Below are 12,235 nucleotides of genomic sequence, written 5' to 3'. Positions count from 1 at the left end.
CTCGACTACTGATCCGGAGTCCCCGGGCTCGAACCCGACCACGGCGGCTGCGTTTTTATGGAGGAAAAACGCTAAGGCGCCCATGTGCTGTGCGATGTCAGGGCACGTTAAAGATCCCCAGGTGGTCGAAATTATTCCGAAGAGCGTGTTGTCGGGCAAGTTGGCTTTGCATGATATAGAAGAAGTTAGCGCAAAACTTAGACGAAGACAGAGAAGAAACACACAAGACGACAGACGAGCGCTACTACCAACTGTTTATTGAATCTTAACACCCGGAATATATATCCGAAAAAACAAGCATGCGCAGACAGTTGGAGGCACACACGTCATACACCAGCGCCGTGACGAGGCGAAAGGGAATCCAGAAAATCACATTCAGAAGTATAAATCTGTAAGGAAGGATCACTCGCGCAGCGATCAGATAGCCTTTTAATGTGGAAGGCCTCCAGCACAAGCCTCGCTGTGACATTGGCGCTCCTGCCCAGAATCTTTGTTTTCTCAAATCGTGCCCTACACGTGCTGTCACAGGAAGAAATATGCCGCACAATATTAGCGGTTCTGTCGTTGTTTTTTAAATTTCTATCATGCTCCCGTAGCCGGTCATTAATGCAACGGCCAGTTTGACCTACATAAGAAGACCCACAAGAAAATGGTATGCTGTACACCACCCCTGTAGCGCATTTGACATAAGAAATGCCATGTTTCTTTTTGCAGCCACTCTCACAAGGGCCAGAAATGCGTCGGCAAAGCTTTGAAAGCTTGTTGGGGGCTGAGAAGACTAAGGGCACATGGTGCCTGCCGGCCACCTTCTTGAGGTTGTGTGACACTCGGTGCACATATGGAACAACCACCGGCTTTGATGTCGAGAAATCCGGTCTTCTTTTTTGAGCGCCTTTTTGTTTTTGCAGGAGGGTTTCAGCAATAGCAGAAATAACCGGACCAGGGAAGCCTACCGCCAAGAGGCGGGAAACCTGATTATTGACACTCTCCTGAATGCTATGAGGGCACGATTTAAGAAGGGCAGACTCCAGGCAGAGTGACGCAATAGCTCTTTTCACAACTTTTGAGTGTGAAGAGTCGTATCTCAACAACTCTTTGTTGGCACGGGGGGAGTACATCCAGCACACGTGGCCATTACAGAACCTAAGCTTTAAGTCCAGGAACCGTAACTGTTGATTATCAGGCAATTCATGCGTAAAAACCAACCCTCGTCCTAATTGATTAAAAACAGCTAAAATCTGAGAAACAACCGGGTCAAGGGATGTAAAGGTCCCAGCCCTTAAAAGGATTAAAAAATCATCTACATATCTAAAAACTTTTAAAACCGGACCATCACGTAAGGCAATTTCCAAAGAGCGGTCGATAAAAGCTAAAAAAATATCACATAAAATTGGCGCTACACAAGAACCAATGCAAATACCTTTGCGCTGCAGATAAAACTGATTGTCATGTAAGATAAAGGTAACATTCAAGTAATACTCTAAAAGCTTTAGAAAATTATCAGTTGAAATGCCGGCATTGTTCTGGAACGCCACCGCCCCCGAGCTTTCGATATACTCTCTAACAGAGGCCAACAACTCAGCATGTGGTATCGAATAAAACAAATCTTCAATGTCGATAGAAAAGGCAGAGCATACCTGATCGCTGTTTTTAAAAAAATCGGCAACATCAGCTGACTTCTTTACCCGGAAGGGGTCATTAATAGACAGAGGTTTAAGCTTGGAAAGAAGAAATCGGCTGACGTGGTGTTGCCATGAACCCTTCTCACTTACAATAGTCCTAAACGGCATATCTGGTTTATGTGTTTTGGCCGAAAAAAAGACCGACAAGGAATTCTTTGAACTGTTATCAATAGCACTCGCTAAAGGCGTCAGCTGCAAGCTCTTGCAAAAGTCAACAAATTTTGTTTTTACTCTGACTTTGCTTCGTTTGACAGGCAAAAAGTTTTTGCCCAGCGCCTCAAGGGCTTTTTCCGAAGCAAAGTCAGCGTAAAACGAAGCAAAGTCAGAGTAAAAACAAAATTTGTTGACTTTTGCAAGAGCTTGCAGCTGACGCCTTTAGCGAGTGCTATTGATAACAGTTCAAAGAATTCCTTGTCAGTCTTTTTTTCGGCCAAAACACATAAACCAGATATGCCGTTTAGGACTATTGTAAGTGAGAAGGGTTCATGGCAACACCACGTCAGCCGATTTCTTCTTTCCAAGCTTAAACCTCTGTCTATTAATGACCCCTTCCGGGTAAAGAAGTCAGCTGATGTTGCCGATTTTTTAAAAACAGCGATCAGGTATGCTCTGCCTTTTCTATCGACATTGAAGATTTGTTTTATTCGATACCACATGCTGAGTTGTTGGCCTCTGTTAGAGAGTATATCGAAAGCTCGGGGGCGGTGGCGTTCCAGAACAATGCCGGCATTTCAACTGATAATTTTCTAAAGCTTTTAGAGTATTACTTGAATGTTACCTTTATCTTACATGACAATCAGTTTTATCTGCAGCGCAAAGGTATTTGCATTGGTTCTTGTGTAGCGCCAATTTTATGTGATATTTTTTTAGCTTTTATCGACCGCTCTTTGGAAATTGCCTTACGTGATGGTCCGGTTTTAAAAGTTTTTAGATATGTAGATGATTTTTTAATCCTTTTAAGGGCTGGGACCTTTACATCCCTTGACCCGGTTGTTTCTCAGATTTTAGCTGTTTTTAATCAATTAGGACGAGGGTTGGTTTTTACGCATGAATTGCCTGATAATCAACAGTTACGGTTCCTGGACTTAAAGCTTAGGTTCTGTAATGGCCACGTGTGCTGGATGTACTCCCCCCGTGCCAACAAAGAGTTGTTGAGATACGACTCTTCACACTCAAAAGTTGTGAAAAGAGCTATTGCGTCACTCTGCCTGGAGTCTGCCCTTCTTAAATCGTGCCCTCATAGCATTCAGGAGAGTGTCAATAATCAGGTTTCCCGCCTCTTGGCGGTAGGCTTCCCTGGTCCGGTTATTTCTGCTATTGCTGAAACCCTCCTGCAAAAACAAAAAGGCGCTCAAAAAAGAAGACCGGATTTCTCGACATCAAAGCCGGTGGTTGTTCCATATGTGCACCGAGTGTCACACAACCTCAAGAAGGTGGCCGGCAGGCACCATGTGCCCTTAGTCTTCTCAGCCCCCAACAAGCTTTCAAAGCTTTGCCGACGCATTTCTGGCCCTTGTGAGAGTGGCTGCAAAAAGAAACATGGCATTTCTTATGTCAAATGCGCTACAGGGGTGGTGTACAGCATACCATTTTCTTGTGGGTCTTCTTATGTAGGTCAAACTGGCCGTTGCATTAATGACCGGCTACGGGAGCATGATAGAAATTTAAAAAACAACGACAGAACCGCTAATATTGTGCGGCATATTTCTTCCTGTGACAGCACGTGTAGGGCACGATTTGAGAAAACAAAGATTCTGGGCAGGAGCGCCAATGTCACAGCGAGGCTTGTGCTGGAGGCCTTCCACATTAAAAGGCTATCTGATCGCTGCGCGAGTGATCCTTCCTTACAGATTTATACTTCTGAATGTGATTTTCTGGATTCCCTTTCGCCTCGTCACGGCGCTGGTGTATGACGTGTGTGCCTCCAACTGTCTGCGCATGCTTGTTTTTTCGGATATATATTCCGGGTGTTAAGATTCAATAAACAGTTGGTAGTAGCGCTCGTCTGTCGTCTTGTGTGTTTCTTCTCTGTCTTCGTCTAAGTTTTGCGCTAACTTCTTCTATAGAAATTATTCCGGAGCCCTCCACTACGGCACCTCTTTTTTTTCACTTTTTCCTTTCCCTTACGGCGCGGTTCAGGTGTCCAACGATATATGAGACAGATACTGCGCCATTTCCTCCCCCCCCCCCCCCAAAAAAAAACAATTCTCAATCAAGGTCGCGACGAATTGCGGGAAAAATGTGCACTGTTATAGTTGGATACAACTCTAGAAGGAAGCGGTAAACACCCCTCAAACGGGGCCCCCAGGAAATGGCGTCGACCGATTCTCATGACGAGGTGGTTAATCCCCTTTAAAAAGCTATAGCCGGATACAACTCAAGAACGCAGCGGCTTTTTCCTGTCAAGGAGCCCCTTCCAGCTACTGGCGTCGGCCGATGCTCATGACCTTGCATGTGTGACAAGCAGGGAGTGATAAATGAAAGGGGATAATCCCTTGCCTCTGTAGTACGGTCTATTGTGGCGCCGCTCCCCGCATTGTCACGCTAGCAGGGTCATGAGAATCAACCGACGCCATTAGCTGGAAGGAGGTTATTTGACAAGGAAAAGCTGCTCTGCTCTTGAGACGCATCCGACTATAGCCTGATGTCCCGGGGGGAGGAAGATGATAGGCGATGAAGAGTGGCGTAATCGGAATAACCCCTTCGTTAAGTGGCGGCGGCACTGATACAAATAACCAAAAGGCAGGATGACCTCATTTTCATAGAGCAGATCAAGCCAAATAAAGAAACTATAAAATAAAATACACGCACAAATACCGCCTGTTCGCGGCCTACTCGATTAGTTTGAGCTGCACTTGACATAGCTTACAGTGATAAGTATGTACCACATTTTTCGACCGTCCTCTCTTTTATTTTCTTCCGATTTGTGGACGTTATATCAGTCTGGGTCGTTTACTTGCTGTATCATGCTGTGTATCGCATGACCCGATAAGCGAATGCAGAACGAAATGGCATTTCGCTGTCAAAATATACAATCACTAGCGTCAAGCTCATAATTTAGTGCTGCTCTTCCATGAGAAATCTATTGGTCCTCATTTGAGAGTGTATACTGCTATAAGGAAAGTCGCGGCTTGGTTCCTTTGTAATATACATGCGGTGAACTTAACTCCGTTAGCGAAAAGTTCGCATACTAATACGCACTCCACCCAGCGTATAAGGGGACACTGTGTTTGTGTCTTGCAGCCAGCCTGCGGCCGTAGCATCCGCGGGTACCTACCACGAAAACTGTCCGCCATGCGTTACCACGACAACGGCTTCGAGGCATCCACCGTGCGAGAACAGACGTCACCAGCAGACGTCGCCAGGAGTAGGCCTCCGAAGAGGTGGTCTCGCCGAAGGCCCAGCAAGGTGTACCTCGTCCCGTACGCGCCCACGTTGTCGCCCATCTTCGAAGAGTCGCTGCAGGGCTCGTCGTGCTCGCTGGCCTCGCAGCTCAAGCCTTCGTCGCGGGCCCTGTCGTACGGAGCGATCACCCCGCGCCTCAACCGAGTCGTCATCGCCGTTGAGGGGCACGACGACTGCGGCGACCGGCTGCTGTCTTCCTGGCTCGAGCGGATGGCCAAGATCCTGACGCTCTCCTGGCTCGTCTTCTCGCTGGGCGTGATCGTGCTGCTCGGAGGCCTCTTCTTGATCTGGATGGCATTCGTCGAGCAGGAGGGTGGTGCCATGAGGCACCGCAACATGGTCACGGCTTTTGTGGGCGTCGTCGTGGTCGTGATGGCGGTGCTGTTTGTGCTGTGGAAGGCACGCAGGGGACTCTTCGGCATATCTCTCTGACGAGGCTCTTTGGTGAACTGTATGTGCCGGGGGTGTAACACCCATGCGTTTGGAGTCCGCACGGCGCGACGCCGAGCGGTGTTTAATGTGTAGCATTTATTTGACGATCAAGTTCTTTCTGTGTAATCATAAAAGACGCTCGTGGGAGGTCTTCCGAGCATATAACACACTGCAGCCCATGCACTATGCATTTGACGACGAAATTGTGCCGAATTAGGCAATCATTACTCTTCCCAACACACTGAGTGGCGCTCTTTCCAAGAATGTGATGCTTTTATTCGGCTTTCAAATCGCCCGCGTTCAGTATGCTTGAGAGCCTTTGCTCGCTGCACCGCACTAATGCATGCATCGCGTATGTATCGTACAGTTTAACACTATTTCGTCGCGCTATTTATAGTAATGCGCAGCGTGCATTTGACAAGTGACTGTCAACTTTACGTACTTGTTTTTATGCCGTGTTAATAAATTGTGGTACAGGACGCATCACTCCCTGCAAATCGCCAAACTGGGCGGCGATATTCACGAGCACTGCATGTATACCGCACGACGTGGTCGCTTCGTCCACATGTCTGTGTTGAATTTAATGAAATTATTTTGCGCTGATTACAGCATTTAGTGCAGAGCATATGGCATTTCTTTGTGCAATGCCCTTTCCACAAGCAAGAATCCACTCATTTTAAAGCACTAATCAAGAAATAGCTAAGTAGCAAAAACAAAGGCAACTGGCCTCATAGGCGCGAATGAGCCGGTACGATACCACAGTTGAAACTTTATCTAACGAAACCCGATTTTACGAAGCTCCCGATCTAACGAACAAATTTTTATTCCCCGGAAAGTGCCCAATGTGCTCAGTAACCTGGTATATCGAAACAAACGACGAGTAAACCCGATTTAACGAAGTTTTTTCGGAAATAAATTAGTAAAAAAAGGCGATTTCTCATTTATATCGCCCACGATGTCTCGCAGCTTGTTGGAAGCGGGCCAGCAGTAACATCTAAGCGCCGAAGTTACGGCCCTGGTTTCGTTCTGGCGGGGTTACAAGCTTCGCCGCTGCACGTAACAATGGACTCAGCAGTCGGCGGCGCTTCTCACCTTGGTTCCTGACCCGTTTTACCATATGGCTCTTTTACGCACAAGCGCGACTTGGGCTGCTTTGGTGGACTCGATGCGCGCAGGCGCAGGTTGTCGACAAAGGCGAGGCCGCGGTAGCTTTTGGGTGCCGCTACGTTACAATTTGAGATTTCGAAGGGCGCAAAAACGCCTTTCTCGATTTTACGAATGTCCCGATTTAAGGAACTAATTCGTGGTTGCTCTCGTTAAATTGAGTTTTGACTGTATACAGTCTGATTCTACTATTAACCAAGACGCTGTTTCTTCAGCTTCTGACATTACAATCGAAATTTGTTTCGTTTCTCCCTTCTCATTTGGTGCTGCCCCGTCTTCCGGAGGTTAAGTCGGAAACAGAAAACGTTATCGGTGCACGCAGTGAGTTCGGTCGCCATTCAGACGCCAATGTTTGAGAATCCACGAATGTGAGAAATTCCCTGCGATGACGCACACCTGCAAAATTCTTCGAGGCATGAACCTGTCCATAACAGGGCAGGCACTCGATAACTTGCGACCTGTATATAAGGCCTCAAACAGTTGACCTGCTCTAATAATGTTTACAGCATATACCGTTTAGCTTGACTAACGCAGTAAAATCCAACATCTCCGTTAGTCAGGTAAAACGTTAAATGACTGTGTCTAAAACCTTCGCGGAGCAATAAAGGCGGAATATACGGAGTGTTTCACCTAAGACTTCACACAGTTTTTAAAAGTAGGCTTTTTTTTCGGCATATATCACTGTCAGCGGTGTAGTACGTACATCAGAATACATGTAAGACGTGGTAACTATAACTAGCAGGCTGGGTAACTAATGATGAATAGTTAAGTTTTTAACTATTACTGTTAGGCTCATTAATTATTGAGAGGCGTGCAGCCAACCGTAAGTAATATCCGTATCAGTTTTTAGAATTTTGAAAACGCGGTTACTGTCGGCGCTGTGGCGGAACAAATTTTAGCCACATCGTGCCAAAATGCATGCGCTTTCGAGAAGCTTGCAGGCAAAGCAACCTCTCCAGTGCACGTAACTCGTCGAAACCATGTGCTAACTTCAGCAGCCCCAACCAAAAATCTTGTGTAAAGCCTCGGACTAACTCGGGTTAATTCGGTGCATCGTCGCGCAAGCTGCAGCCAATGGGAGGAAACTCGGGTAAGTTCAGAAGAGCGTTGCGCCAGTTGTAGCCAATGAAAGGGTGACCTTGAGGGTGTCCTTGGCCAAACCTAGAATAGCAACAGCCCATGCAGAAATAAAATAAATATTGCCGTGACTGGGCTTCGAACACGCGGCGGCGCGAACAGATCAGCTTCGCTGGCCGCTGCATGAAAGCACTAGGCTATCGCCGCAGTTTCTTTCTTTACTGCATGGAAGTGCACCCACCCTGACAGGCTTCAAGCCGGACTTAACCAGGCCGCAACCCGCAACCGGTCATACACAATCACACGAGCATCCTGCTCTCACTTTGCCCGCACATCAAACTTCAGACACATCCACCGAGTAAAGGCAGCCAGGCAGGAGGTTGATCCTGCCCAGCATATAGCCCCCGCACCATAGCCCACTGCTCTCTGGACAGAGACTTCGATGAACGGGCGGCTGTGCGTGGCGATCTGTCATGCGGCTCTTCCACAGGCTGAACAGTCCCACGAGCACTAAAAGGTCACAGGAAACCTTAGGACCTTCCATTGTAGGCAAAAATCTTATAGCATAGGGCGTAATCTCAATGTCCTTTTGAGAGTCCGTTGAAAAATATCAAAAAAAAAGCACGCCATCACGACAAAACACAAAGCAATTGCCAATACTTCCTGGCTGCTGACACAAGCGACAGTTCACAGACCATGGGACAAAAGTCCTTTTTTCACGAAGCCACGTTTTGTGTGGTATAATTGGCGTGTGACGTTTAAAAAAAGAAAGTCTTTGCGACCGATTGAGCACACATCCGTTGCATCCGCTTTAATATACTGTTGTCTAGAAAGGAGACGTAAGGCTGCCAATACATTGGTACAGGAAACAGCGTCACAATCAGAAATTTTGTCATATGTCTTCAGGATAAACTGCACAGGAATTGTAAGCAAAACCGTACAGTGAGGAAATGGAATGTGTCGGCGACTTCTTTAAGAAAACCCCACAAGGGCCCCTCACTCCTATGACCAGTGAGCGCAAACAGAATAGGCAAATGAGCACTAAATCTTGTGTGAAACGCACCTAGGAGGAAGGGAAAGTTTGCTGTTTTAAAGAAGAAAAACCTTGAAACAAGCTGATGAAGAAACAAGTGCTGAATACCAGCTCCACCAGCTTTCAGAGGGAGAAACAAATTCTCTCGGCGTATAGGCTGCCACTGTGGGCGCCACAGAAAAGTCGAAAAAATTTATGCATTGCCTGAACTTTTTTTTTGCACAATGCAACACTTGCGTAACATAGATAAGCTTCGAAACCAAGAAGATATTGCGAACTTGTGCTCGTGCACATAGAGACAGCTCCCTGCCCATCCAAGCCTAGGTTTGTCGCCTAACTAACGAGACCTGAGAATCCCAGTGAGGCCCACTATTACAACACTGATGCGAGGTAACCCCCAAACACTGCAAGTCTTCGGAGTCCCATTTGATGCCTCCAAAAAAGGTTGGTTTTGTACCCCGGTGGCCTAATCAGAACCCGTTTCCATTTTCCATTATCAACGTTAAGAGACGCACCCTAAATCACAAAACTGCTCACTTACTACCTGACACATTTCTTATTGTGTAAATAGTTTGTACATATTACTTCTCCCCCTATCCTCTCTTCCTGTCCCCTCACCTCTTTCATTTAATTTCTCCATTCTGCCTGCTATCCTTTATTTCCGCTGCCCCAGCTCAGGTGCTTCAGTATCGATGGCAGATGCCGGGGCTAGCAAAAATCTTTTCCTTCCTTTTTACTATTATTTTTAATAAACAACCACTACCACCACCACCACTTACAACCTCGAGCACACTCTTTTTATCAGAACAGAAAAGGGCAACGTGATCAGGATAAGCCAAAACCTTAATTTCGCACTGCGAGAGTGAGAAGCCACGAATTTCTGTGTTCTTGATGATACTACGACATAAGGGCTCAAGATATAAAGCGAATAACAAAGGCGATAGCGGGCAGCCCTGTCGAACAGATGGATTAAATGAAATGTGTTTGGTAAACTTTCGATTAACAATCAGCCTTGTAGTGGCCGCTTTATAAACGTTTTGTGCATTTAAGCAAGATATCATCATTGTTTGCACTCTCCAATACAGCAAACAAAAAACCATGACGCACCTTATCAAAAAGATTTTGCCAGATCAATCTGAATAAGTGCCACATGTCTGGCCTCATCTGACACTGTCTCTGGCACGGAACGTGCGATACGGATATGGTTCTGGATACCGCGGCCTTTGATTGCGCACACTTGGTGCGGCCCCAATATATCTTACGCCACAAGCTGCAGACGAGAAGGAAGAACCTTCGAAAATATCTTATAGGCTATCGCCGCAGCTTATCAAGCCTCGTATTGTTGTTGTCCTCGGCCTCGTGTTAAACTGCAACACACTCTCCCTCTGAGCATTGCACATCGTCTTCATCATCAACTTCCATCTGCGGCGCGAACAGATCAGATCAGCTTAACCTCGATCAGAGCTTAACCCGAGTCGGATAAGGTCGCCAGACGTGCCGACGACCCAGCAAAGCAAACCCGTGAGCCAACCAGGCTAAACACACGCTTTTACACGACTACATGGTTTAACTATACGTTGAAACCCTATCACTGTTTTATTTGTCATCCAAAACCTTCTTTGTTCTACGGCTTCATGAAGTTTGAGCAATAAGTATTTCTTTATCCTGAAATGATATACTGTATATGCTCGCTTAATGAACCTGCTAGCAAAATGAACCCACACACCAATTTGGCTGCGAAAAATGCTATTTTTTTCCCTACGCGATTAAACAGCGTACCGATTTCCTTTCGCGTGCAGTATGCTTATGATGATGAATACTATAGCAGCCGTCTGTTTTTGAACAACAAAACAACTACGCAATAATACAGCGCAGCATCTGTTGGATAACAAGACTACTGCACCCAACCTTACTGCCCTAAATGCGAATAAGAATGTTGTGCGAGGAATCTGTGAACACATAGAAACTACGCCTGGTCACAAACGCTTTCCTATACGATTCACCATATTAAAGATCGATATTTCTGCTCAAAGCTCGTTCCTATATTTAGATGGTGACTCCTATCCGACGACGTATTTTTCTCGGCCGGCCTACTTTCTGTCCTGTTTTTTCCGCTTCCAAAAAAGTGCGGTTCTTATGCGAGTAAACTCGGTGTAAGTGAATTTAATATCATCTAGTAGATAACTGTGCATAGAACACTACGTAAACAAGTTGATTTAGTTTATTTCTTCGATGGAAACCTTCAAATTTAGCAGAAAAACTTCGTGTGTGCGCCGAGTTTGCGAAATGATTGAAAAAATTAGTAGAGGCTTAACGTAGTTAAACCGAGTAGACATGCGAAAGCAGGTGTTCATTCTTCTATTGAAGGGAACACTTAAGCTCCGCCTTAGGGGTATGATGCGTTATCTTTAGTGGGTTATGTCCATATGTGGAGAGTTGGCCATTCTCTACTTAACAGCCATAGATGGCTGCAAGTCCTCATACCACTATCAGCGTAGTGGTTAAGCTACTGCGCCACTGCACTGCCAGGTGGCTGTTTCTAGCAATCTTGATTGCAAGTCCAGGTTAGTCTGGTTACCTGGCTAGTTGTCACGTGGTTGGTCACATGACCAGTCACGTGATGCGGTGCGAGAGGGCGAAGATATTTCAAGTTATTCGTAACTAACATTGGCGAAAAGGCAGAACCTAATCTGCAGATACTGTACTCTCAAGGGCAGGATAAGCGTTCTGTGATGGTCAAAGAAAGAACAGCGTGCGTATCTGTAAAGTGATGCGCAAAGAAGGTGTCATGAATGCTGCTGATGCGAACCACTAACGCTGTAGTGGCATACCCTTGTGGCAGAGCTTACGTGACACCACAAGTTTTCTTTTTCGTTATCCGTAAAAAATACGTTAATGCATTTCATATTATTTAGTAAGTTTGTGTAGATTCCAGCGTTAAACGATTGCTGTTATACCTGATTTCATCTCTTCTATAAAAACATCCAAATTTGTTTAACAAAAAGACATTCACTGCGCTAGTTCCGCAAGATTTCAGAAAAACAGCAAGCATCAGAAATCTACTGAACAAACTGGGTGCACTCTACGGCAGTCACATATATATCCCGCATCAGGTTTCAGACATCTCCTGATAGTATATTCCCATTTATTCGTAACCAAAGTTGGTAAAAAACTCTAGTGTGCATAAGTTCGGGAGTCCGTATCTTCAAGGTCGAGAATTTTTTTGTGCTTGGACATTTTTTTTTCTGGACCATGTCTGGAATGTCGAAACGCTGTTGACTCGATGTCTTTTCCCGAAGTGGTCATTATCTGTTTATCTGTAAGCATTCAACTTTCCATTCTCTTTTTTTTTCTTCTGGTCACAACACAACCTCAAACGCCTTCTAATCTTCTAGCTGTCGGAACATTTGCCCTTCGTTCCCGCCTTATTAGCGCTGAGTCA

General features: G+C 45.8%; 1 protein-coding gene across 2 annotated transcripts in view; it reads left to right on the top strand.

The window, feature by feature from the left end:
- The window catches only part of LOC144121163 (cyclin N-terminal domain-containing protein 1-like), a 240,886-nt gene that overhangs the window by 41,899 nt on the left and 186,752 nt on the right, over positions 1-12,235 (top strand). Inside the window, exon 4 of one of the 2 annotated variants that reach the window (XM_077654170.1) lies at positions 4,926-6,440. The exons of the other annotated variant lie outside the window; for it this stretch is intronic. Within the exon in view, the coding sequence (XP_077510296.1) occupies positions 4,926-5,519 (594 nt within the window). The 3' untranslated portion in view covers positions 5,520-6,440. Of the gene's footprint in view, positions 1-4,925; positions 6,441-12,235 lie in introns of those variants that run through there. 2 annotated transcript variants of the gene reach the window in all.

The sequence above is a fragment of the Amblyomma americanum genome, chromosome 2 (genome assembly GCF_052857255.1).
Source record: "Amblyomma americanum isolate KBUSLIRL-KWMA chromosome 2, ASM5285725v1, whole genome shotgun sequence".
Classification (NCBI taxonomy): Eukaryota; Metazoa; Arthropoda; class Arachnida; order Ixodida; family Ixodidae; genus Amblyomma; species Amblyomma americanum.
Note: the sequence above shows the minus strand (reverse complement) of the source record. Positions and strands in the feature narration are given on the sequence as shown.